The sequence below is a fragment of the Stegodyphus dumicola genome, chromosome X2 (assembly GCF_044657685.1).
Source record: "Stegodyphus dumicola isolate Sdum_Otavi_A_Nest chromosome X2, ASM4465768v1".
Taxonomy (NCBI): domain Eukaryota; kingdom Metazoa; phylum Arthropoda; class Arachnida; order Araneae; family Eresidae; genus Stegodyphus; species Stegodyphus dumicola.
Window position 1 is genome coordinate 85,110,953 of NC_140781.1, and position 27,936 is coordinate 85,138,888.

The 27,936-nt window shown below is 35.1% G+C and overlaps 1 protein-coding gene across 4 annotated transcripts; it reads right to left on the minus strand.

The window, feature by feature from the left end:
• LOC118205771 (uncharacterized) lies at positions 1-27,828 on the minus strand. Of its 4 annotated transcripts, none has more exons than XR_004761042.2 (4): positions 27,679-27,828; positions 3,154-3,310; positions 2,840-2,872; positions 1-148 (listed from the first exon to the last, which is right to left on the minus strand). XR_004761042.2 is itself a non-coding variant. In XM_085808886.1 (2 exons), exons 1-2 carry the CDS (start codon positions 21,754-21,756, stop codon positions 3,302-3,304), a joined length of 321 nt encoding a protein of 106 aa, XP_085665012.1. In that variant the 5' UTR covers positions 21,757-21,771; the 3' UTR covers positions 3,153-3,301. The 4 variants fall into 4 exon arrangements, 1 of the variants encoding a protein (XP_085665012.1); XR_004761044.2 differs by lacking the exon at positions 27,679-27,828 and adding an exon at positions 27,315-27,333; XR_004761049.2 differs by lacking the exon at positions 27,679-27,828 and adding an exon at positions 21,445-21,771.
• Between the last annotated feature and the right edge of the window lie 108 nt (positions 27,829-27,936).

Below are 27,936 nucleotides of genomic sequence, written 5' to 3' on the forward strand. Positions count from 1 at the left end.
TCTTCTCAAAAGAAACTCCTTTATTAATTACAAAGTTGTGTTGAATTACTGTTGATCACTGTACAATACATATTCAAAGTTTCGGTAAATTTTGTGTTTAAATATTTTTTTACGACAGACAATTACGAATGAATTGACTTCATCACTCCTGTAAAAAAATGTAAAGTTTTAGTAAAAGAGAAATGTAATTAAGAGATCATAAAAATGATCCATTTTGATACAATTAGACTTTTAAGTGATATTTCAATAAAATGGAAAAGCTCATTTAAAAAAATAAGCAGTTCTATATCGCATGTAATTTGTGTTTAGAAACGTATTGAGCTCTTCTTTGTGAAATTAGCCGAAATAAAGGTGACATTTTATTAATTATTAGAAAGACAGACAATGTTCCTTTGAAATATTTGCAATAATGCCTGACTTAATTTCTCTAAATGCTGCTAATTACAGAGAAACCTTTTCTAAAATAATTACTGATGGTTTCAGGCGATTTGCTTCGGGATTGTCTTTGGGTGCTTCGATGGCCCGTGATTAGGTGAAAAAATTTATTATTGTTGACTAATTTCAGAATTTGTGTCAATTTTAATATTTCGAGCTATCTTAGGTTACCTTCATACAATGATTACAATTAATATCACCAGAAGTTTAAAATAACTGGCGTTTATTATTACCGAACATGTTCCTAAATATTTGCTAAACTGTGCAGCCCGCTGTCGAAAGACTCAAATAAAACTTTTTCTCAAGAGTTCAGAAGTTAGCTGCCGCTATTTTAAAGAACGTCAAAGTCAGTAATATTCAGTACTATCATTTTATTATACTTTCAAAAGTACTAGTCACTTTCAGAGGGGATCACCGTTACAGGTTTTACTGCAATAAAAATTGTCCCGTAGTCACAGAATACTAGTAAAACTGAAACACTATGAATAAGTTAATCTTCCATAAACTTAATCTATATTAACATTATATAGCTAAGACTTTATAATTATTCCTACAGTACTGTTAAAGCTTACGGGCATTTGTTAATAGTTTCGTATTATATATATATTTTTTTGGTCTCTTTTGATAGTTTTATAGGAACAGCATGAACCAAGCTGTTGGTGCGTATCCATAAACTTTTTCAAATTTCTCACACATACAATTGCTTTATTAATTATGAACATTTAACTGCTACATTATAGACAGTGTAGTAGCTTGTATATGTGTGCAAACGTTTCTTCTTAAACTTAGTATGCGATGTTCAAAATGCTTCTCCTTACCCATATACACACACGCATACGTCCACTACTAACCATTAGAACTGTTACACTAGGAAAAAAAATCAGTTAACCCAATCATATTTATTTTACATATACATTATAATGGGAGTATGAAATGACTAAAAAATTTTAGGCAATTTTTTAGATACAGATCATGACAAAATTATTACCCAGAGCATCGTCTCTAGCAAGACAAGTACTTTTAGTACTGAATATAGAGTGGAACTCACTTTGGAAGGCAGTTACGAATATTGCAGTCCATGCAGCTTCGATTCTATGTCACAGTTCATCTACCGTACTAGCTGGCGGATGTTGTTGTGCCAGATTTTCTGAAACTATGTCTTCCGTTGGTGAGAGATCTGGCTAACACGCAGGTCAAGGCAGGAGTCTAATATCCTGTGCATTACAGAAATGCAGAAGAGCGTAGGTAACACATTATCCTACTGAAAGGACACCTCGCATTATTCTATTGAAAGGAGAGAGGACAGAAGCGTCAAAGATATGGCACAGGCGTGAGCATTGGAACCCTAGTAATGTAACAGTGACAGGTCAAAGTAGAGGATAGGTGGACTAGAGGTGAACGAAATGTGCACTTAAAAACATTTCATACCATTAATCGATGTGCTGGGCCGGTATGGCGATGAAGAACGCAAGTTTTCAAAGTTCGTTCCACTCGTTGTCTCTACAGACGGATCTTGATGCAATAAGCAAACACATGATTCCTCATAATTTACTGCTCATGCTATTGATATGCCCTTATGTGTCGCTGAACACACCACCGTAGAAGCTGATTAGTGTGTTGTAGCATTAATGGAAGCCGTAACAATGGTCGTCTTGCTGACAATGCGACGTTATAAACGTCGTCGCATCGTACGTGTGGATACCATGGTGCTAATGCAACATATCCAAAACCCTGACCCACGGTATGTGGTGTAGCTGTATGAGCACTAACAGTGATGAAGACAAGATATCTGTCATCTCGGGGACTGGTAAAAAGGGAGAGGTTAAAATTTCTGATGTCACTCTGAGTGGCCTTCCTAGAACCATTCATTGCAAACTCTCATAACAAACATTATATCTCGGCTAATGTGAGCAGCGATTGTGAGCGATCAATACTTTTGCCTGTAATGAGCATATACCGTGAAATGCCAATAATTTGCTTATCACAACATGTTCTATCTTTCATGCAATTTCATGTCTGTTTTGTGCTTCGTTTACAGTGCAAGAGTTTTAAAGGCCAGTAGTGTATATATATATATAAACTTTGAGCATCTAAAGTTAAAAGTAAATTGGAGTCAAAACAAACAACCTCAACACTATTAATAATAGCATCCTTGTATAAGAGGTTTTACACAATATCTAAACAATTCAAAATTTAAAAAAAGATCATAATAGTACATACTAGAAAACTAAAAATGCAAAAGGGAAAAATATATAAGAAATAAAAATATAAAAATTAATCTCCTTTTACTGAAACTCAAATTCTCAAGAAAATTTAAAGAATAAAACAATATTTCTAAAAACTTGAATTCAAGCAATTCAATTGTTAGTAATATGAATTGATAAAATTCACGAAAGATACATACCTACTTTAAGCACCCGGGAAGCGATAAGTTTTCCTGAAATATTAAAATACATATAATTATCCAGAAGATGAGTTCGAAAGCTTTTAATATGACAAATTTGCAAATGCAAAATTCTGGTTACTAAATGTAGTGCCTTCTGCAGATATCATTGGAAAAACTGGAAGATATCACTCAGTTAGCAACCATTAAAAATTGAAAAACTTAAAAAAATAATTAATTGATTTTGAATTAGTTTAAGCAAATTATAGACATTTAATATTCTGCGTTAAACTTTCTGGCTTGATATATTTAAGTATGTGCACAATTATACGTACACTGAAACGGGATCTGTGCACAGCAGGGTGCAAAGTGTCTCACAGTGATTCGCAGTGCTGCATACTTTTCTGCATATCCAATTACAAAGGCCAGCTTCAGAAGTAGCGATGAAGATGGTTAGAACCAAGAGAATGCACAGAACGGTTTTCATCTTTTCTGAAATTTGCATGTAATAGGCATTAGGAAAAAAAAACTGTTCATTATTGAAATAGTTTCTACTTTTTGAAAACACATTCTTAAGAAACAAAGTAGCTTATCTGTGTAATTTCATTACCTAATCTAAATGCATTCATAACAAACGTCAGTTCAGAGATATTTATGTGAATTCTAATTTCTACTAAAAGGCTTTGAATTTAAGCTGTTTCTACAATATTTGTCTCGTTATGTGTCTCCTCCGGTTTCAGGTTTAGCAGATGCATGACTTTGATATACGTAAGCGCATATAATACGCATGTGTAATTAATAAGCTAAATAATTTCAAATAATATCTAATTTGATAAAAAAGACAAGCAAAGGCAAACAAAATAAAGTAAGAAAGCTACATTATGTTATGCATTACATCAAGTCTCATAGCAAAATTTAATCAAGCAATGCATAAGGAACCTAAGCAGATATCATTGGAAAAACTGGAAGATATCACTCAGTTAAGCAAATGCAAGATACAAGAGAAAAGAAAAACTAAAATGAACAGGCAAAATAATGTTGGCTGTCATATTATGTAGGGTATGGAATTTCAGTGATCTAATTAGATACACATTTCTGATAAATTGTCTTGAGTAGCAATTAAGTACTGGCAAATTAATTTGAAAGTTAATTTAAACAAAATAATAAGCTGTTCATGACAAATCTGAAATTCCAACAGAGTTCGTGAAAGAGTAAAATTAAATCCTTTATTATACGAAGCTATGAACATGAAAATTTATATCAAGCCCTGTAGCAAAATTAAAGCACGCAGTACCTAAGAGAACTTCAAATTAGATACCACCATAATGATCGGAGAAAAGTACCAGTAAGTCAAAGGCAATAAAGTTATTAACAAATATAAGTGAAAATATAATATTTCTGAATACATAATGTACAGAATTTATGCAAAATTGTAAATATAGATTAAAATACACAAAATGCCTAAAAAAGACAAAAAAATTGAATATCGATTGTATTCACTGTTTTTCCTCAACAACAGTTTTAAGATCGTGTTTATAAACGACATTGGGATAACTTTTATCTTTTTTATATATATATGTGTGCGTAAGATAAAAAAATACTTAAATCAAAATTATAACTTAAACTAGTGGCAACCCCGTTATCCCTCTTCTGTATTCTAAAAATCGTAATAACTTTCCTAGACTGCGCCATTTCTGGATCCCATCTTACATGGTTTCCGTAACGCTGATGACGTAACTAATTCGGAACATAAACTCACAATATCGAGAACTGAAACCTTTCTAATAATTTGTTACAGGGCTAACCTAAGCCGAAACCTTCTCCTAGTGAGCCTCCGTATTGGGTAATTAAGTACCTTTTAGCTTCAGCTCTCCAACTTGTCTCCGTTTGAAGATGCTACTTCTCTCCGTTTGCGTTTGTCATGCTGCTAATTTTGCCATTATCTAAAATGTGATACTCGATACAAAACTGTGGGGTGCGTATTGCGCCCACGATCATGTGTGATGAAAAGATATTTTTGATAATTATTTCATATCCACCAATAAAAATTATATTCAATTCAGCCAGGTCTGTCTACAAGTCTTTCTTTTGAATGTCATCTTTCTACGCAGTAAAGTCTCCCTAAGATATTACGCAGAGAACCATCGTCAATCTGTTACAGTTTACTCCAAGTCATGTTATTACAATAACCATAATGGATAACTGCGTAATTCGCTTCTACCTTTGTTGCGGCTTAGACGTTATTTCACTGTGCTCTCTTTCTATCCCAACAGTATCAATGTAAATTTTCTGGAAATAGGCACAATTAAAGTGCCAGGTGAATTGTGGCCACAAATTTCAATTTAAATAAAAATGTAATTTAATCGGTTTAGACTGAAAAGTTTCTTACGTATTACGAACTCAACATATTAGCATTCTATGCAATCCGAATTCTTCCTTATCAATACGTATATACTTTCTAAGCTATCAAGTATCTACTTCATCGGTATTTCTGCGTTTCTACGCCTCAGTGCTCCTACATCAGAACTTCTCTAAATTTGTTTTATTACATCTCTCTCTCCAATATGGATCTACGTTCTACGCCAAACAACATTGCTAATTGCTACGTTTTTGTCTTTTTTCTTAAATGAATGAAAAACATTGATATGTAAAAAGTGCGTCATCTGAAAATTAATCCGTATAATGCCATTATGGTAAGAGTAGCACAGCAGATATTTTTTATCCAATCGCAGTTTAAAATGCAAGCAAAGAACCGACTCTATAAATACCCCTTTACTGAAATGCCCTCTCACTTTTCTTCCTTCCTATCTCTGTGCTTGCACGTATCATTCATCTCTCAACGTTGTCCTTGTCTCAAGATGTGATCAGTTATATTAAATTGTGGGGTGCATATCGCATCCATAATGATGGTGTGTAAAGAAGAATATATGACCTAAAGAATTAGTTATCAGGAAATTAAGTCTTGAATCTGCCAAGTTTACAAGTTTTTTTCCTCCGTTATGCACACTATGAATTTACGCAGCTCTGTCATTCTCCATATGCAGTAAAGGATCAAATTAACTGTAGAACATATTACACATATAATACTAAGGAATATCTAACTAATAAATACTATTAATGTTGTTGTTTAGTATGCTGGGAAGTTAATTAATTAATAAGCAAATAATATATATATAGAGAGAGAGCATTAATGTCAGCCAATTGTGGTAAACTATCTAATGGAAAAGTATTTAAAAAAACCTAAAGAAAAAACTTTAAAAAAATAAAACTAAATTAATGCAAAATAAAACGATAAAAATAATTAAATATCAAATAATAAATAATAAGTACTAGTTGATAGTATCAACTGTTATTATTGATGATACCATCTATTATTTATTTCACTGGGGAAGAAAAAAGTAAAAAATATGCAAATGACCTCATGATATGTGAAAAAGTAAACTAAAGGATAAAAGAACTGTAAAATAAGGATGGAAAATGATAGCCTTATGCTATCTTTATTTTAATTTAATTTTTATTTAGAGAAAAGTGTCAAAGAGAAAATTGTTTTTAACAAATTTAATGCAAAAAGTTTTAACGCGTTTTTAGAATGATTTTGATAAAGAATTTTAAAAACGCAAATATTTTTGAATAACAATTTCTGACAATAACTCATTACCAGAAGTTCGATGATGTTTCACCTTATGTACTACTTTCGGGCTGAAAGAATAAGCAATAAACGCTAAAAGAAAAGGAACGAATGTAAAAAGGGGAATTAACGAGTACAATTTACATATAAGGTAGAGGTTGCATCGTCGAATGCAAATAGGCAACCAAACTTAGCATAAAACGCAATCCCGCAGTCCCACCACAATGCCTAAAAAGGGACATGCCGGACCTAAAAGTCAGTTCGCAAGCAGCGATAATTCCATGTAATCCGAGACAGCTGGAGCGCAAAACATGAGCTAAAGACACCATTTTGTACAATGAAATGCGTTGGAGGGCTGTCGGATATTGCAAGTTGGCGCAAGACAATCCGCTGTTGCAAGAGAGCTGAATGTGCATCGTACTGTTATCAACAGGCTGTGGAATCGTTTCCAAAGGGATCAAAACCCTTTTAGAAGACATGAGTCTAGACGCCGAATTATTACCACAACGGTAGATGATCGCTTCCTGTTGCTATGTGCAAGACGCCGTAGATCAGTGGTCTGGATCACACCAAAGAAGTAGGCTCTCAATAACCTATCACTGGATATAACAATGTATCACATGAATACGAGATTCTCTGTGTCTGGTTTCACTAGCGTCTGGGGAGCTCAACTTCAAAACATATTACATACCTGTGTGAAGTAGCGTTTTCAGCAATGACAGCAATTAAAATTAAATACAGAAATAAATTAAAGGTTAGAACCAGTTCTTCGAATTGCGTAAACAGGGGACATAAAAACCAGATTTTTCCGATATCACTTAACAAGTGTAATCACAGTAATCCCATTAAATTCTAATTCAGAATTTAAATTTTTAATTTAATATAAATATTAAGTAAATAATAAATAAGTTAATATTTGACTACACACACATATATATAGTATATGAACCTTAAAGAGTTAGGATTAAAAATACCTCGAAAAAGCGTAAGAATACCTGAAGGTAACCTATCCTTATTTTAATCCTAACCTATCCCTATTTCAATCCCAACCTATCCCTATTTTAGGGTAACCTATCCCTATTTTAATCCTAATAATTCATTTATAAAATTCATTTATAAAATTTAGCAGCACTAAACGCTAATTTTGGACTTGTTAGTTCATTCTTCATTTTTGTAAAATGCACTATTGACTACTTTATTAATTTATATATATATATGGGTGTGTGTAGACTGGTTTTCTGCTGTTGCAGGATGGCTCATATCCCGCCAAACTGTGTCGCGTCGACTGCATGAAGGTGGACTGTACAAACGAAGACCTGTGATTTGTGTTCCTTTGTTCCCATTGCATGTCAGAGCGCGGTTGAATTGGGCCCGTAATCGCAGTTGGATACCAGAGCAATGGAGCTACGTACTCTTTATGGATTAGTCTCGACTTAACTTCCGGGACGATTCCCGAGGAGCAATGACATGGCGAAATAGCGAGAGCCGGGGACACATTGTAGAGACGTCAGGTATTTTTTGGAAGCAGGCAAGATGAAAAAGGAGCAATGCTTTCGCCGGAAATCGAACCACAGACCTCTGGAATACGCGCCCAGCGTGCAGACCACCACACCACGAAAACACGCTAAGAAGGTGGGAGAAGTACCTTATAACATTATCGGGCGCATCGACGAAAGAGACCATGACAGAGGAGGAGGCTTACTTGTATGGGCTGTGATAGCAATGAACGGTCGCATTGACCACTTATTGCTTATGCTCACTTGTCTGACGTATTCAGCCCAAGCCCACGAAATTCCTCTTGGGAAGGAGCGCTGTCGTTGGTAACAGCCTTGAGCACCTAACAGGTGACAATGAGATTTGGCCCAATTTTGATGGAGAGCACCCCGGGGGAGAGCCCCCCGAGGTCAGAAAGTTTCCCACACCTCTTCCCTTCCCCCAACCTCTCGAGAGGACTTTTGACTATCGCATATTTAGAGTGGCTCCATGCCGCCCGGACACTATACATTTACAAACATGGGTGCCTTCTCCGGGATTCGAACCCGGGTCCTTCGGCTCAGCAGTCAGCGACCACTATACCTTTTGGGCGGCTCGACGAAATTCTGCAACCGCTTATGCGTCCTTTTATTGCTGCAATGGGTACCGATGCCATATTTATGGACGATAACGCCCGCCCGCATAGAGTGCGGTGTTATCTGGAGAGTGAAACCATTCCGTATCTGATATAGCCTGCTATCTCACCAGATGTAAATCCCATACAGTATGCGTGGAACATGTTAGGAAGACGGATAGCAGGTAGCATTGTGCCGCTAAGCATCCTTCCCGAGTTTGGACCAGCATTATTACAGGAATGGGCGCTATTGACACAACAAGCGATTAACGACGCTATTGCAAGTTTGCCTCGCCGTTGTCAAGCATTCATTTAAGCTAGAGGGTATCGTACTCGTTGTTAGCGTGATGTGTCCATTGCACATTCTTCCGACGTTTTAGGTCTTTCTCGATATGATGATCGTAATACATGTGTTTTTATACGTCTTTACTTTATTGTTTGCTATGTGGTCTAACAATCTCCACCAACCTCTTGGATCAGTTTCACGTATATCCATTAATATGTTTTTGTTTGATTCTGTGTTTTGCCTTTTTTGCGCATGTTTTTAGCAGAAGTGTATTATTCCTACGCTCTCTTGAAAGGAGCTCTTTCTAAGCGCAAATCCACCAAGATTGATGGACTCTAGAAAGTAGTGGAGGAACAGTGGAAGTGAGTACCTGTTATGGACTGTAGCTACGAAATAACGAAACTTATTTTCTTTTAAATCCACCTTTTATTTTATTCGAAAATTAACCACTCAATTAGCAGCCATTCAAAAATCCAAGCAACAAAATTTTCATCGAACAAGCTAATTAAAAAAATTACAAAAAACAAACGATATTGACGCATGTGCGTTACAAGATTCGTTGCTAGGCAACTACGGTAGAGGAGAAAGTTTTCGCATAGCAGACGATCAGGCGCCAACATCCCGCCCGGCGTTGAAATACTAATTTCAAAGCTAATATAAATTATTTAAGAAATTCAAAGTCTGATACATATATTAGTTAGAAACAATTAAATGCAATAATATATCTATTAAACAAATTACTACATTTTACAATAAAATAGATATGCAATATTAATACAAGTAATTATACGATAAATTCACTACATTAATCGTTCATAGGTAGAATACATAAGTTCGATATTCCCCATTTTATCAGTTCTTGAGGAGTTTTGATAACAACAACACTGACTTTACCATCACTTCCAGGAATGGTGTCATAGATACGGCCTACTATTCACGTACATAGAGGTAGTTTATCCTCTTTATCTAATACAAGAATACCTATTTTTATATTGTCCTTTTGAAAAAAACCATATACTTCTCTGTTGAAGATTGTTTAGATAATCTCTGGACCATTTCTTCCATATTATTTGGTTAATTTTAACAGCTTTTTGCCAGCGGGAAAGTCTATTGTCGGGAATTTGTGTTATACAAGGTTCAGGTAGAGCATTAAGAGGTCTTCCGATTAAAAAATGATCAGGGGTTAAAGTTTCGAAGTCATTTGGATCTGAAGATAAAGGTAATAAAGGTCTACTATTTAATATACCTTCAATTTGATTCATAACAGTCAAAAATTCTTCCAAAAGTCAATTTTGCATTTCCGGTAGTTCGTTTTAAATGATGTTTAAAGGATTTCACCCTGGCCTCATATATACCACCGAAATTGGGAAAACGCGGTGGATTGAATTTCCAAACGATTCATTCAGAAGCTAAATATGACGACAGACTAGGGAAACTTTTTGACGAGGTTTAACAGCCTTATCAAATCGGCGTTGGCTCCGACCAAGTTCGTAGCGTTATCCGAATATATAGTTGAGCTAAGGCCGTGTCGCGCGAAAAATCTTTTTAATGTTGCAATTACAGCCTGCGATGTTAGATATGTAACAAAATCGAGATGTATCGCTCGAGTAACTAAATATACAAAAATAACAACATATATCTTATTTAAGGTACATCTTCGTTGATTTTTATATTTTATGTAAAAGGGTCCGCATAAATAAATTCCAGTTATGGAAAAAGGGGGACTCACAGAAACTCTTTCGGCAATGGTGCCATAAGTTGTTGGGCTATTTTAGGTTTATTTTTAAAACAGATAATGCAATTATGTACTGTTTTACGAGCAGTGTTTCTGCCATTTAATGGCCAAAATTCCTGTCGAACACAATGCAGAAATGTCTGAGCACCAACATGTAAATTTTTTTAAATGGAAGTGTTTCATAATTATATTAGTTAAGTTATGATCCCTAGGCAGCAGAATAGGATGCTTTTGGTCACAGGATAAAGATGATTTATTTAATCTGCCACCTACCCTAAGTATTCCCTTTTCATCGACGAAAGGATTTAAATTACTTAAGTGACTATCCTTTATAATTTTACCATATCTAAGGGCTCGAATTTCTTCTTTGAATACTATTCTCTGTACTAGCCTTAAAATATCTAGCTTAGCATACGTAAATGCATCTCTAGTAATAGGACCTGATGATCTTTTACCTTGTCGACAGTTGGAAATAAACCTGTAAGGATCTTAAGTTTTACTAACGTTTATTTTATTTTAAATCTTTACTATCACTTCTTATTTTCTACTTCCGGCCAGAATTATAAGCGTGAAGGAGTTTATGCAAAGTTGTCTGGCGAACGCCAAGTATTTAAGTGTGGCCTTTTTGCCAAGAGAGAGAGAGGAAGCCGTGAGTTCGAAGCAGGCCGCTTACCTTAGAAGTTACGCAGTTGCTATTTGCCTTCCAGGCCAGAGGTTTTAATCCTCTTGATAAATTAAACGTATTGTAGTGTTCACAGTCTCTGTGCTACATACGCTTCCTGTTACTATAAGGCCAATCTTACACGTATATTATTCTAAAGTTAAATTAGAGTTTAGTTTTATTTTGATATCTTTTACGTTAGACCCCGAGTGGAGGGTCATTGTATTCCGAAGTACGGAAGTCATTGTATATAAAGAAAAATAAAGGGTTTTTTATACCCTTCGTCTGTATCCTGTCTACTTACTACAATTAGTGAACATAGCTTTAGTAAGCTCTCTGTTCTAGTCAGGTCATTGTATGTTTCCGAAGAAGGTTAGAAGAAACATTGAACCTGATAGTGGCACCCGACGAAGAATAACCATGGCCGAGTTTCAAGAAGAACCTGTGCTGCCTGCAGAAACGGCTCAGAATCCAGAAATGCCAGCTGCCGCCCTGGAAGGATTTGGGTACATCGTCCAGACCATGCGCGCTTCGATGAAACCAGAAGCAACGTTTAATGGAAACTCACAGGTAACCAGTTTTTTGGAAAAATTGGATGACCACTTCATGCTCTACCCCGTGCACGAGTTTCAAAAAGTTACCTTAGCTACCAGCGCTTTGAGGGGCCAAGCGCTTAACTGGTTCAAATGTATCGGCAGAAGTCTCTTGGGTCAAGCAGGAAGTCCCACCTATACTTACGAAAATTTCAAGACTGCCCTACTAAAAGCCTTCCCTGTTGTAAGGGATCGTGCGAAATTAGAAACAGAACTTTTCAGTATATATCAACAAAGAATGGAAAACCTCTCGAGCTTTATTTTAAGAAAAATTCACGTTTTCAAGCTCTTGTATGGAAACCGTCCGGATCCTGAAATAATTCAAGTGATTTTGCCGAGGTTACTACCCCAAGTGCAAGACTTTATTGAATTGAGAAATCCGACTACACTGGAAAAATTATTTGAGCTAGCAATCCAGTTTGAAAGTAGAAGAACGGCGGACGTCGAAAGAAGACGCCAATATCAACAGCGAAACCAATTTGGTACGCCAAGACTACAGCAAACTCAAGCATACGGCTACGGAGAAAAAGCGAATCAGTGGGCAAGGAAACGCGAGCATTCAAAAACAGCCGGCTAACGTCGACAGTTCAATAGCAACCCAGGAAAAAAGTCTCAAGGCCAGTGGAAAAAGAAGGAAAGCACGGAAAGGAAAAATAATTTAAACTAAAACGGATTTCTGCTGACGAGAGGGTGCGGAAATCCGAAGGCCACGAAAACCCCTCTTCCTACAAGTTAAATACAGTAATGGTGAAAAATTTAACTCTTCCGAAGATTGAAGTCTTGGTAAATAATATCCCGGCCACCGCACTCCTGGATACCGGCGCGCAGTGTTCCTGTGTGGCAGAAGTCTTTTTTAGAAAGTATTTTCGCAAATACCGCATATATAATGCGGATAATACGACAGTATTAGCGGCGCAAGGAGAACAATGTAAGTGCGTAGGTAAAGTACCTTTGTACATCCGTATCAAGGACGAACAAGTAAAGGTGATGTTTTTTATAGTAAAGAATTTGCAAGCACATTTAATCCTAGGAATAGACTTTCTTTCAGACGCACAAGCTACACTAGATTTTAATGAAGCGTCCCTTAAGCTGACGATGAAACCGGTGCGTGTAGAAAAGGTTGAACCGCCAAGGTTAAATCTTGACCACCTGCCTAATGACGAGCAAGATAGAATCCGACAAGTGGTAAGTGAATTTGCTTCCTTATTTAGTGATATTCCAGGATTTACTCAGGTTACTAATCATAGTATTGACACCGGAGATGCATTGCCGGTTCGTCAAAAACCATACCGGTATGATAAGAATAAGGAAAAAATTATAGAATGGCATATTACCGATATGCTACGTAAAAAGATCATAACGCCTATCTCAAGTAGTTATGCTAGTCCGGTGGTTTTATGTAAGAAAAATAATGATTATCCTTTGGAGCATCCAAAAAGGTGGAGATTCGCTATTGATTACCGTAAATTAAATTCCATAACGAAATATCCGGTATATCCGTTACCGATCATAGAAGAAATTTTAAGGAACATAAAATCAACCAAATTTATGACGACTTTAGACTTAACGAATGGTTATTTTCAAATAGGGGTCAGGCCTGAGGACGTGCCTAAGACTGCTTTTATAACCAAGTCTGGCACTTATGCATTTTTGCGTATGCCGTTTGGCCTTTCAGGCGCCCCGGCAACATTTCAGCGATGCATGGACATTGTGTTAAGACCTGTTCTTGGAAAGTCCACATTTATCTATTTAGACGATATCATTATTACTAGTGATAATCTCGACCAACATATACAGGATTTAAGACAGGTGTTTTCTTTATTAAATGAGGCCGGTCTAAAAGTTAATGTCGAAAAATGCAAATTTGCAGCCCCTGAATTAAAATATTTAGGTTACAAAATATCGCAAAAAGGGATCGAGACAGATGAATCAAAAATAATCGCTGTACAAAAGTATCCGACTCCAAACACGGCAAAGAAGCTCTCTTCTTTTCTAGGACTTTGTTCATATTATAGGTCCTTTATAAAAGATTTTGCGGCTATCGCTGAGCCATTGTTAAAATTAAAAAGGAAAAAGGCAAGATTCTCGTGGACGGCCGAAGCCAATAGTGCTTTCGAAAAATTAAAACAAGCATTAATGCAAGTCCCTGTGTTGAAATTTCCTGAAAAGGATGAAAATTTAGAAATTTCAGCGGATGCTTCGGATTATGCGGTAGGAGCGGTACTTTCGCAAAATCAGCAGCCCGTGGCATTTTTTAGCCGAACTTTAAATCAAACACAAGGAAACTATTCCGCGACCGAGAGAGAGGCACTTGCAGTTCTGTTAGCAGTGCAAAAGTTCCGAGTCTATTTTGGAAAGGCGCCGATAACAGTATATTCTGATCATGCGGCGGTAACTAGATTGTACTCAGGGAAAAATTTATCCCCAAGGTTAATAAGATGGGCACTCAAGCTGCAAGAATATAATCTGGTAATCAAGCATACCCCCGGAAAGGAAAATATCGTAGCAGATGCCCTATCACGAATTAAGTTAGACGAACAGGGTAATACCGTAAAAGTTGAAATGCTTACAGCGTGTACAATAAATTCCCGAGAAACTGTAATAACCGAACTGGGTAAGGATCCTGAGTTTGGAAGTATTTATGAGTATTTGAAGGATCCTGAAAATTTTAGCCACCAAGATATTGTGGCGATAAGAAATAGGGCGGCCCATTACGAACTAATAGATGGTCTATTATTCTACACAAAAACTACGAATTCCAACAACGAATTTCGACCTGTTATCCCAGCTAGTCTTAGATTAAATATCCTGCAAGAGCTCCATGACAGCCCTTTAGCTTCTCATGCTGGTATTCGAAAAACTACTCAACGCGTACGCGAGGCAGTCTACTTTCCTGAACTGCAAAAGTTAACAAGGGCGTATGTCCAGTGCTGCCCAACATGTCAAGCCGTTAATTATATTAATTTCCGCCCGGCCGGGTTTCTAAATAGTATGAAATCCGAATTTCCAAATGAAATAATCGGCATCGATTTATTGGGCCCTTTCCCAAAAAGTCAGTTAAATAAAAGTCGGTATCTCCTTGTTATGGTTGATCATTTTAGTAAGTGGACCGAAATTGTTCCCTTAAAACGAGCCTCCGTGAAATTAGTTACTGATTCTATTTTAAATAAATATATTTTAAAATACGGGGCGCCCCTAAAAGTTATATCGGATAATGGTCCTCAATTTGTAAGTAATATATTTGAAGACATGTGCCAAAAACTGGGCATACGTCATTTAAAAATGGTCCCGTATCGGCCGCTATCAAATATAGCGGAACGGATCAATAGAAATATAGTGAAAATTATCCGTAGTTATGTTAAAAATTTTCATAAAAGCTGGGATAACTATGTCAATGAATTTGCTTTCGCCCTTAGGACCGCAAAACATGATACAACGGGCAAAACTCCTGCTGAGTTATTTCTAGGCAGAAAGGTTATAACACCGTTAGATAAACTATTTTATGTGCAACAAAGAGCCCCAGAATTTAAAATGGGTGATATAGAAAAACTAATAAAAGAAGTAAAAAAGAATACGGAAGTAGCACAAAGAAAACAGAAGTTATACTATGATCTGAAACGACGGGGAGTAACTTATAAAGTAGGGGATGAAGTTTTAAAAATTAAGCATTCACTTTCTTCAGCACCAGAAGATAAAACTGCCAAATTTTTTCCACGCTTTGAAGGACCATATGTTATAGAAAAAATAACTCACGCTGTTGCAGTGTTAAAGGCAAGAAATGGTGAAACCTGTTCCGCAAATATTGATCAAATTAAGCCCTACTTCGATCGTAATAAAATGCAAATCTTTTCAGATCTTTTGCAGGATCCGGTACGGCAGACACCGCTGGTACAAGTTCCAGAGGTGGGAAAACTACAAGGGCAAGCCAATGAGAGACAGAAGCAAGTGAAAAGAAAATTGCCCCGCGGAAAAATTGAAGGTAAAAAGAAAAAGAAGCCGTTCCACCGTCCAGAAAACAGAGTTCACGAACACCCCCAGAATGAAGAAGGGAGAAGGACGACGTATGTGGAAAGGACCGGGAGAAAGGACGGCAACTATAACCCGACTTTAAAACGGAAGATCGACTCATCCGACAGAACTCTCCGCAGCAAAAGTCGCCGAACTGCGGAAGGGCCATCAGCGGCGGAGGAAAAAGTACAAGAAAAATTTGAACGGCCAACAACGAGGTCCAAGCAGGATCACGACAGAAGTTTCCCGGTTCCGCCAAGACCAGCTGCCTTCAAACGGCCAAGACCACAAGCAGAGGACAAAAGGAAGGTGTTCAAGGGTGGCCGTACTGGTGAAAAACGGAAGCTTCCAGAGGAAAGCACTGAAGGGCGAGCCCGTACAAGAAGGAGGATCAACCAAGCCACTATCTGCTATACCTTTAAAGACTGGGCCCAGAAAAGGATGTCTGAATATTACAAAGATAAGTAAAATTTTATGTTACTTTGCAAACTTGAGTTAATCTTTCATTCTTACTGCAAGTGGCAGATTTCAAGACGTTTTACCTCATGCGAGGTCTACCTTTATCGCCGAAAGGGCGAGAAATGAGTTGTGACCGATTTTCTTATTATGTTTTTCAATTACTCGCGCGTAAAACTAAAGTTGATGTATAATAGCGTTGTGTAAGAACTTAAATATTGTAAAAAAGTTATTGTATAAATTTTATTTAAAACATTCTAGCAAGAGAGAAGTTTTAGTCTGAAAGACTTTTTGAAATGTAGTATTATTTCAATGTAGAAAGAATTGGCACTTGCTTTGAAAAGAATAGAAGTTAACAATGTACTACTAATGTATGTTTTCAAATGTGTAAAATTAACGGCATGTTGATATGTTCTTATATACATGTGAACTGTTATTTTAAATGTTAAGAAATACCGTGATATGGTAAAAGGGAAAGTAATGTTAAAAATTTGTTATTCGTGTGACTGTAAAGATTAAATCATGGTGAATATGTGGTAAAGGTTGAATGATGTAGTTAGGCTCTCTGACGCTACACTTTAGAGTTAGCCACTTTTAGAATAGTACCTCAGGGTTTAGAGTTGAAAGTAGGGTGTGTTAAGAGGTCTCGGTATGTTGAATTTTAACACGTTAGTGTTTTGATTGTAGGAGGAAGTGTTGAACACATAGACATAAACACATTCGTGTTTGGTGTTCTTTTACAACACATGTCAGAGAGCACGGGGAGAGATAACTAAAATAGTTATGAATGAAATAAGAATGTTAAGAGAAATATAATTATACATGTTACTTGCCATTTCATTGTGTAACATTTCATTAAACTAGTTTTCCTTCCAGATCTCTGGAAGGAACCAGATTTGAATAAAAGCTCCTGTTTAGAGGCAGTACAGATGAAAAAAAATTGTGTGTCCTGGGAGCTGCTATTGTAAAAACAAATTTCTTTCTTTTAAATTTCTAGTTTCTAGCGAAAAATGTTTGTAAAAGATTGGCCTCGCGTTAGTTTCTAGAGCTAAAAGTTTTCAACAAGGTCGTTTTAGACCTCAGTTTCAAACTAATTAACTCTGGCGGGAAGTATGTAAGGATCTTAAGTTTTACTAACGTTTATTTTATTTTAAATCTTTACTATCACTTCTTATTTTCTACTTCCGGCCAGAATTATAAGCGTGAAGGAGTTTATGCAAAGTTGTCTGGCGAACGCCAAGTATTTAAGTGTGGCCTTTTTGCCAAGAGAGAGAGAGGAAGCCGTGAGTTCGAAGCAGGCCGCTTACCTTAGAAGTTACGCAGTTGCTATTTGCCTTCCAGGCCAGAGGTTTTAATCCTCTTGATAAATTAAACGTATTGTAGTGTTCACAGTCTCTGTGCTACATACGCTTCCTGTTACTATAAGGCCAATCTTACACGTATATTATTCTAAAGTTAAATTAGAGTTTAGTTTTATTTTGATATCTTTTACGTTAGACCCCGAGTGGAGGGTCATTGTATTCCGAAGTACGGAAGTCATTGTATATAAAGAAAAATAAAGGGTTTTGTATACCCTTCGTCTGTATCCTGTCTACTTACTACAATTAGTGAACATAGCTTTAGTAAGCTCTCTGTTCTAGTCAGGTCATTGTATGTTTCCGAAGAAGGTTAGAAGAAACATTGAACCTGATAAACCTATAAATAAAACTAAGAATACGAATTAGTTTAACAAAACTATTACTTAAAGAAAGAAAATAGTTAATGAAATCCGCACTAGAAGTAATACTAAAAGAAATTTCTGGAGATTTTTTTCAATTCGCATTCGTAAAGTTCATAGTCCTTAACATCCAAACTAGCCTTTTCTATAACATTCATGTCAAGATTAGAAGGCCCATTGAACCATAATTCTGAAGATAAAAGTTCGCTATTTTCGACTCCAAGAGAAACCAAATCAGCAGGATTCTGCTTAGAACGGATATGTTTCCACTCGAAGTTTTCTGATAACGACAGAATTTTCGCAGCACCATTCCCAACAAAGGTTTTGAGTTGATGTGGTGAAGCGTTTATCCACGCTAATGCTGTTGTCGAATCCGAATAATGTTAAATTTCAATGTCTATATTTAGCGAAGTCAGAACCTTTTTAATAAGCTTAGCAAGTAGATGACAAGCTGAGAGTTCTAAGCGTGGTAAAGATAAGTCCTTAAAGAGGCTACTCGAGATCTGCTTGCCAGTAACTTTAAACAAGGGTTATCTTGAGTGGCATTTAGGTAGACCACTGCTCCATACGCAGATATTGAAGCATCGGAGAAACCTACGGTAGCCCTTTTATCGGTTGTAGAATGCAGAGCATATCTTCCTATCTTATTTTCCAATTCCTTTAACTTTAAAATGAAACGATTCCATTCACTGGCAAATGGTTCAGGTAATTCATCGTCCCAGTTCAGTTTTAAAGACCATAGTTTCTGAAAGAATATTTTTGCTTTACAGATGACTGGCCCGATAAAGCCAATAGGATCATACAATCGCGCAATGACTGAAAGGACATCTCTTTTCGTAAAAGATGACTTGCCTTGGAAAGCGACTTTAAAAGTAAAGATGTCGGATTCCGGTTGCCAAATTATGCCAAGAATTTTCGTAAATTCAGTGGAATCAAAGTGAAACTCTTCCTTAGATACTAAAATGTCTAATACACTCTTAGAGTGCCATTTGTGTAAAGACATTCCACATTATTCGAATATCTTTATTAGTTGATTCTTTAATTCAATAGCAGACTCAATCAGAGGCTCCTGTAACTATGTCGTCCATATAGACGCTAGAAAGAATCACTTCAGAAACTAAAGGGTATTTCTGCTGTTCATCCAAACGTAACTGTTTTAGAGTTCTTATAGCTAGAAATGGAGCACATTTTGTCCCATACGTTACAGTGTTCAATCTAAAAATAATAGGTGAGTTGTCTTTATGCTCTTTCATAAGATACGAAGAAGATTCCTTTTCAATGAATCGATTAAAATGTGTCTAAACATTTGTTTGATGTCTGCGACCAGTGCTATTTTATGTTTACGAAATCGAACAATTAAATCAAAAATATCTTCTTTAACCTCTCCTGAGAGTAAAATGTCGTTTAGACTCAATCCTGTAGTAGTAGGAGCTGATGCATTAAACACAATGCGAAATTTCGTAGACGATTTTTCAGGTTTGTAAATTTCATGGTGAGGATGGTAGAAAGTAACGGGTGGAGGATTTTCTTCTTCAACCCTTTCCATGTGATTTAAGCTTTCGTAATCATTGATAAAATCGGTATAAAGCCCTTTTAGGTCTGGGTTTTTATTTAACCTTTTAATCGTCTGATTAAGCAATGTTTTATGAATCACCTAATTGATGAAGTGCTTTTTCTCGAATATGCATCCTGTACTATGAAACACCCAATCTCATTTTTCCTATGTGTCTTCTGATAATGCAATTCGCAAAACTCCTCTTCGCTTCTAAGAGAGTCGTTGGCTATTTCTTCGATTTGCCAAAATTTATGTATACATTCTTCTAAACTTTCCGACTGGGAGATTAGCCCACAATATTGATGTAAATTTTCAGTTTCAAAAAATCCACTAGCAATAAATCCGAAGACTGAATCTTGGAAAAGTAAAGTGCTAAATAATCGAATCTTTCGCTCCTTCACTAATTCGAAAAAACGTTCGGCACCCAATATGAGGTCGATCCTTCTTGGCTTGTCAAAATCTGGATCTGCTAAGTATATATACTCAGGTATTTTCAGATTTTCTACATTTATTCTGGTAGCAGGTGCAAAGTCTGATTTAGGTACAACGAGAAAGTCTATTACTAAATTGAAAGAAGAGTAATTTTTACTAATAAGAACGTCATTTAATTTCCATTTAATATTCATCGTACTTCCACTTAAACCATTAACAGGAATATTTACCTTATGTTTGTTAAGACCAAGCGAAGAAACGAACTGCGAGGTCATAAAATGCGATTGAGATGCCCTGTCAAGTATCGCTCCACCGCTAATATAATCACTCCGAATCAGTGACCAAACCTTAACCATGGCTGTAGAAAGCAAAACTGTTCTGTTTGACATTTTATTTAAAGATGCAAAATTCTTTACCACTACAGTTAAGTTTGGATTTTTTATTACATCGGGCAAACTAGGGTTATTTTTGCTTTGCGTATTACGAGTATCTGCAGTCTCTAAAATGGGAAGATTTTCCGACTGCAAACTTGGCGAAATATCTTGATCTGGCGAAGTTTTTTCACACAAGGAATTTCTAGTTTCAGACCTACATAATAGATAACTGTGCTTTCCTTGGCATAAGCGACAAGAATATTTGGATTTGCGTGATGCAAGCTTATGTTTATCACTTAAACAGTTTATACAAAGTGCATGTTTTTTAACAATATTAAAGCTTTGCAATGGAGTCATTTTTAAAAATAAAGAACAACTATATACCAAATGTGACATTTTACACAATATGCAGGAATTGCTGTTCGACTTTAACAGGAAATTTCTGGTTTTATAAGAAGTTTTAGTTTTTAATGACGGGAATTGACTCCATGTAAATTTTCTATCATTTGGGATCGTTTTTCTAAATATTCCATGAACCTTGCAAATTTGGGTAATTCAGTTGATGTTAAACTCATTTCACATTGTTTTCTTGTTTCTTTACCAACTTTTGAATGACAATATTTATTAGGAATTGATGTGTTAGTTCATTGGCTTCTAATTTCAGTAAGTTTAAACCTCAAAATATCAACTAGATTTCTAAGACTATATGATTCAACATGTAGTTTCTCAAAATTTAAAATATTCATAATATGAGAATTACCGTTTATTTTGATATTTATCAATTAAAACCTCACATAAAGATTGAAAACTGTCTTCTGGAGTTTTCACAGCTTTCGCGTCTCCTTTTAATGCAGAACGCAAATAGAAAAATTTTTTAATATCATTTAAAGAAGAGTTATTTGTAATCAAACTATCAAATTGCCATTTAAAATTACTCCAGTTCTCAATACAACCGTCAAATTCTGGTAAGCTTAAATCAGGTAACTTAATAGAGATAAAATTAGGATCCTTAATATTATTCGTTAAAGATTTATCAACTAAATCTGAATTTAATAATAATGTTTGTAAGCTTACCTTTATTTCTTCTAAACTGTCTTCTATTTCTTCAAATTCTAAATCCACACTCGATAAATTTTCATCATCAATGACATCATAATATTCCAGTTGCAGCGATTCGATCTGAGATAATATGTCCGAAACCATATCCAGTTTGATTTGAAGACGCATCTTGTCAGCATTCAAATTTGAATCTTTCAAAAACATTTCCAATTTCGTAATCCTAGTTTCAAAGTTTCCACGATATCGATTCAGCACTTTTAGTTTTTCATCTAATAACAATACTGTAGAATTATCTCTACTGTTCAGTTCATCATCTGCGTTAGCCATTTTCTTTACACGATCAAACTAAAGTTTTTATTGCTTTTAACGTTCGAAAAAACAATTTATTTAGCCAATTCCACTCCGGCTATTAAGGACCACTGTTATGGACTGTAGCTACGAAATAACGAAACTTATTTCCTTTTAAATCCATCTTTTATTTTATTCGAAAATTAACTGCTCAATTAGCAGCCATTCAAAAATCGAAGCAACAAAATTTTCATCTAACAAGCTAATAAAAAAAATTACAAAAAACAAACGATATTGACGCATGTGCGTTACAAGATTCGTTGCTAGGCAACTACGGTAGAGGAAAAAGTTTTCATATAGCAGACGATCAGTACCCCTGGAAATTTTGCGAAAAGCCCTTCTACTCTGAAAATCATGATGCAGACTTATAATCCTCACTTCTCCCCCCAAAAAAGCTCAGAATTCGTTCTAAAAATATGTAAACATCCTCTGTAGTCAGATTAATCAAATTTTTAAAAAAATCATCAGGAAAAATGATAGAGTTTTTTAATTTAAAATTCCATCAGTATATAAATATTGCAACAAAAATATGCATTTAATTTTATGAATGCAAATTTGTAAAAGTTATTATTTATGTCAGGAAAGCACAGATTTATAAATACGGGCCTTCCATTCACAAGTAAGCTAAAATTTGAAAGTTTTTATGCTACAAAATTATGTTTCACTTGACTTTAAAAATGAAGCTTTCACGGACAAAAATGGATTAAAATCGTACAGTTTGGGCACTTTTATGTCATTAATTTACTGTACCTCAGAATTTTAAGTGCTTTTTAATAACAGAAAACCGAGTTAGTATCAGAATAATTTTTTTCTAGCTAGAACTATGAGTCTAATGCTAGCCATTTAGAATATATTTAGACGCGTAAATGTTTTAAAATGCCTTGCATGTCTATCAATATATACTATATGCATATTGTAATAAACTAAACAATATTCGCTATTATTAATCTTCCCTCAGAGCATATAAAAGATTTCATAAAATCAAACTGATCAGATACAAAATTACAATAAGAAAACTATCATGTTTTCCTTTTCATTTCCCATCCCATAGCATAATGAAAACGAGCAATGTCAAACTTTCGCCAAATCAAATATCTCTGCAGATCATGGAGTACAGCAACACGGGGCTCAATGGAAGACATCAGAGAAAAAACAAAAATAAAATATAGCATATTGCCTAGGCTAAAATCTCTTCTGGAGAAGGCAACATTAACACAATCAATTAGCTATGTTTCTCATGATTTACCATGTACTGTAACTATGCATTCATAAACAAATCGCTAAACGAATCAAACTTAAGGTGAAGTAATCTAAAGCAAAATTCAAGCTGCACAAGTTAATTCGATATTCCCCGAGACAGTTCCAGAAAGAGTGGAAATTATTAACTCCATAGCTACTTCAAACTAGACAATATGCCATGAAAAAAAGTTTGTCTAACTTTATAATATCGTTAAATATAACATTCCACAACGTGTAGTAGACACAGTATTTGAAAAAGTATTTACCCAAAATAAAGTATAGAGAGTACGTGAAAAAGGTGAACAAAGTGGGAAATCTTTAGTTAGAACTGTCCAGCATACGAGTTATTTTAGATTGAGCTGTCTTTTGCCGGACAGCCTGCAGCTTTGAAATTAGCAAGGATCGCTAAGATGCATTTATAACATACGTTTCTTAATGATCTTTATTTGGAATTACCGGATACCTGGTCAACCTAATTAGAATATAAATAATAAATATTAAGCAGGTAGACATTCTCACTTTATGCTGGTGCATATAAATTTTTAAATGAAAGAGGCTCTTTCGCTGAATAAGAGCAATAGGACAAGGTAGCTATATGTATGTATAAAATATGTTAAGAAAAAGTGGCTATAGACTTTACTTCCTCAAATATTGATTCTTACCGCGCACTACCGGTTGCAAAGAGTCACAGACTAACGTAGAAATATTTAAAGTGTTTATATATATATACATATATATAAATACATATATATACATATATATAAAGAAGTAAGTATACAGTGTAAAATTCGCGGCGATATTTATTATTAATCGTTTCACAAGTTATATAAAATTAATAATGAATGCGGTTTTACCCGTTAATCACCCAAACAAGCAAATTTCGTTTCGTTTTATAGTTTTTTTCTCAATCTGCGCGAAAAATATTCATATTTGTTCAGCGATACCAGTAGGAAAATTTTCTGAGGCAGTACATTCGTTCTGTTATATTTATTCGTGTTTTGTACTTAATGGATTGTATGTAAATGAATGGAAGGAAATTTGACTTGAGAAAGCGTAGTAAATATTTTACGAACTGGAAAGTTTTGCTGTACAGTTATATGACTGAATTCTAATCTTACACTATATTTAAAAGGATTTTTTTTCCTTTGAGAACATACAGACTCCCCGTGCACCACATACAGTGAATGGACAAAAATATGGAAACACCTTGTGAAATGCATGTTTGAAAAGAAAGATTGATTTTAATGAAATATGTAGGTGTATGTACAACACGGGGCTTACAGAAGTAAGTTAAGTAGAACATTAAAGGTTACATGTATAAATAAACATTAAAAAGTACATGCATAAATAAAGCGAACAAAAGCAGAGAACAGCAGTCTGGACTTCACGAAAACAGGTAAGTTCACTGGCCAAGTCACTCCGAACATTTTCAAATCGTTCTGTAAGCATAATCTAGGGCCATCAAATGTAGGGCACAAGAAAATCAAACGTTCCACATCCTGAGGAACTCTTTTTGAACATTTACATAAATTGTTTGATCGTAGATTAAAACGAAACAGATAACTTGCAAATTTACCGTGACCAGATAAAAACTGAGACACTTTAAAATTTAACGAGAGGAAAGACTCGGAATTCAGTCTATGGTAAATAGAAGGAAGGAACTTTTTGATGACTTCAGCATTACAAGATGAAATGTATTCCTCATTCCACATAGCTAAAAGCTTTTTATAAGGAAAGGACTTCCAATAACTCTTTGGAATGCTAATGTTGATATCAATGGGTAAATTTAAGGAATCTTTAGCTAAGAAATCAGCTCTTTCATTTCCGTAGAAACCATGATGAGCACGCACATAAGCAAAGCAGATATCAATACCTCTAATTCTAAGTGAACTAACAGTTACTAGGGTTTCGATAACTAATTTATCGCAGCTGGTAATACTGTTCAAACGTTGAAGAAAAGAATGAGAATCAGAACAAATAAGGTACTTTGAGGATGTTGTCCCATGATCCTGGATCCATTTGACGGCAAGATAAATGCACAGAAGTTCTGCTTGAAAAACTGTACATTCATTCCGTATACGGTGTCTAAGAAAACAAATCGCGGAATGGCCTTCAAAAAGAACAAATGCAAGGCCAACCTTGTTGTTCATCTTATCTTGTTTATCTGTAAAGAAAACCATATGAAAACTTTTTCAGCAGTCTCTTTATAATCGCAGAAATTTATGGGTTCTAAAGAAGCGGGATTAGGAAGATCAGTGAAGGGGACAATTCCATTAATACAGTCTTCCGAAGCATGAGTTGCCAATGACTCAAAAATATTATTCTTATATGCAATTTCAAAATCAATAGGCGGAACTCCTGCAAGAACAAAAGTAGCCTCATAGCTTAAAGTTCTATAACCACTAATAATACGAAGAAGAATTCTCCGTTGAATCTTTCTTAAATTTCTTTTGTTAACCTTCTTGGCAAGAACATGTCCCCAAGCACGACAGCCGTACGAAATAAAAGGTACAATACACTGCTTATATATGAGTTTCTTAACATCGTAGCTTACTCCAAAAGTATTTTTGGCAATTTGATGAAAGCCATTAATAATTTTTTCACATTTAGCAGAAAGGAATTCAATGTGCTTTTTCCATGTTAATTTTTGGTCAAGAATGACACCAAGATATTTAACATTTTCTACAAATTCCAACGGAGAATTATCGAGCATCAAAGAAGCAATATTTTGTTCATCAAACGTACTGGGAACAAGCATAGCTTTACTTTTTGAAGGATTGAAAGTGAGTTTATGAGAAATCGCCCAACTGGAGACAAAATCTAGAACTTCTTGTGCTCTCAAAGGAATGTTATTCAAAATCCTTCCTTGGAAAATTAATAGTAAGTCGTCTGCAAACGCAAATTTTAAACAATTTAAAAGGATTTGAAAACATTAATGGTTACTTTATTATATTGCAACTCTATACAAATTCTTTGTATCTTACTTTCCGTTTCGTACAAGTTTTTGTGTTCAATCTCAACTGAGCTATGCTTTGAGATATTTTCAATATTTAACACTGTTAGTCCAAACTTATGCATTCGTTTCGATAACTTAAACTCTAGTACAGCAGTTCGAAATCAATTCTGAACACCGGTAACCCCTTCTTATGGAGCTATGTGAGTAAAAGTATACCAAGGTTAACAAAGTAAATAAAATTAGCTAGTTATTTAAAATTTTATCAAACGAGGTCAGCGAAAATAGATAATTTTGTAGTGTTACAGTTGATCTGGTCGAGCTAGTTTAGTCTAATAATCCTAATAATTATCACTATGTCTGAGAACAAAGGCTTGAGAAGGTTAAACTAGCCTTTTTATTTAAACAGAATTTAGAACATAAGGGCACTCACTTGTGCTACAATTTCTACAACTAAACATAACATGATGATGAAGAAGACCACTGACCAGACATCCGACCTAAGGTACAACCGAACGGATTTTTCCCTGATGAACGAAGAAATAAACTAACCAGCAGCCACACTAGCCAAGAGAAGGGGCTTTTATTGAGACTGAATCTAAATATAAATATATTGGTCGTAGCAAAATAGTGTGACGCAGATTTTGGAGCTATACGCTGCGAAGGTACTAGGTTATTGTTACATTATCATCATTATTATTGCAAGCATAAAACAAGGAAGTTGCTTATTACAGTGAAGCATAGGTTGTAAATACGTGGCTACGTTGTAAATACGCTATGAAAGTTACACATTTGTGCGTTAGGAATACACTCAACCATACAAATATACTAAATACACTGAGTCTAACAAATATACTAACTACGCTAAATCATGTTACTCGTATATAGAATATAGAGCTATTCCTTATAAGAGTTAATATGTATACAAGTACAAATTACAAAACAATACAAATTACAGGATATTAATTACAGATTACAAGTATAAATAATGCAGATATAACTATAATAGTTTTGTGAGAGATTAGGATACGGTTGATAATTACAATTATAGATAAAATCAGCTAAATTTAACCACTTATTGTCAATACATGATTATTAATGCAATATTCATGCATGATTGTCAATACATGATTATTAATGCAATAGCGTGAGACTAACACCTGATGATGCAGCATAAAATAGAACAGTCTAAATAAGATTAAATGCTGAAAAATAACCAAGGACTACACAATTGAAAACTATTAGAAGCTGGCTCACTAATTCTACCGGAGCGTCAAATTTAAAGTGTCGGTAGGGATACGCAAAACCGAATAATTACAACCAACAGAGCTAGTGGGAAACTTACAACGTAGTGCTCACTCGATGCCAGAAACACGCTCTGTCTTAAAATCCAAAACCGCAGTTTTAAAACTCACTACTCATTTGCATTTTGGTAAGAAATACGAAAAGGGGAGATTATAGTGAAGACTGAAATCATAAATAATTTATTAATAAGCATAAATATCCCTACAACTTCAAGATTAAAAATGCCATAGTTTCCACAACATATTTTATGGCTTGTTCACAATCTCTTTAAGGTTCATAAATATGGCAGGCTATTTACTAATAAGGAACATGAGGTATAATTCAATCGAAAACAGATTATCTTATAGAATTCTGCATATGATGCATTTACTCAATTAAAGCAATGACAAAAATTTGATACGTACCCGGTGTAGAATTTATAACCAATTGAATGACAAAAAATATTGTTAAGTTTATAAAGTTGGTTTATCAGGGACTATCACCTGGAAACAAGTGCTAACAATCCCACAGCAGAGAAAGCAGTTTTCGAAAGCGAGATGACAAAAAATTGTTTCAATTTCGAAACTCAAATCCTTATCTCCCAGCATGAAACGGAAAAACTGAAAGCTTATCTTTCAAAAATTAGCAGATAATTGACTGTAACAAATAAATATATATAAACG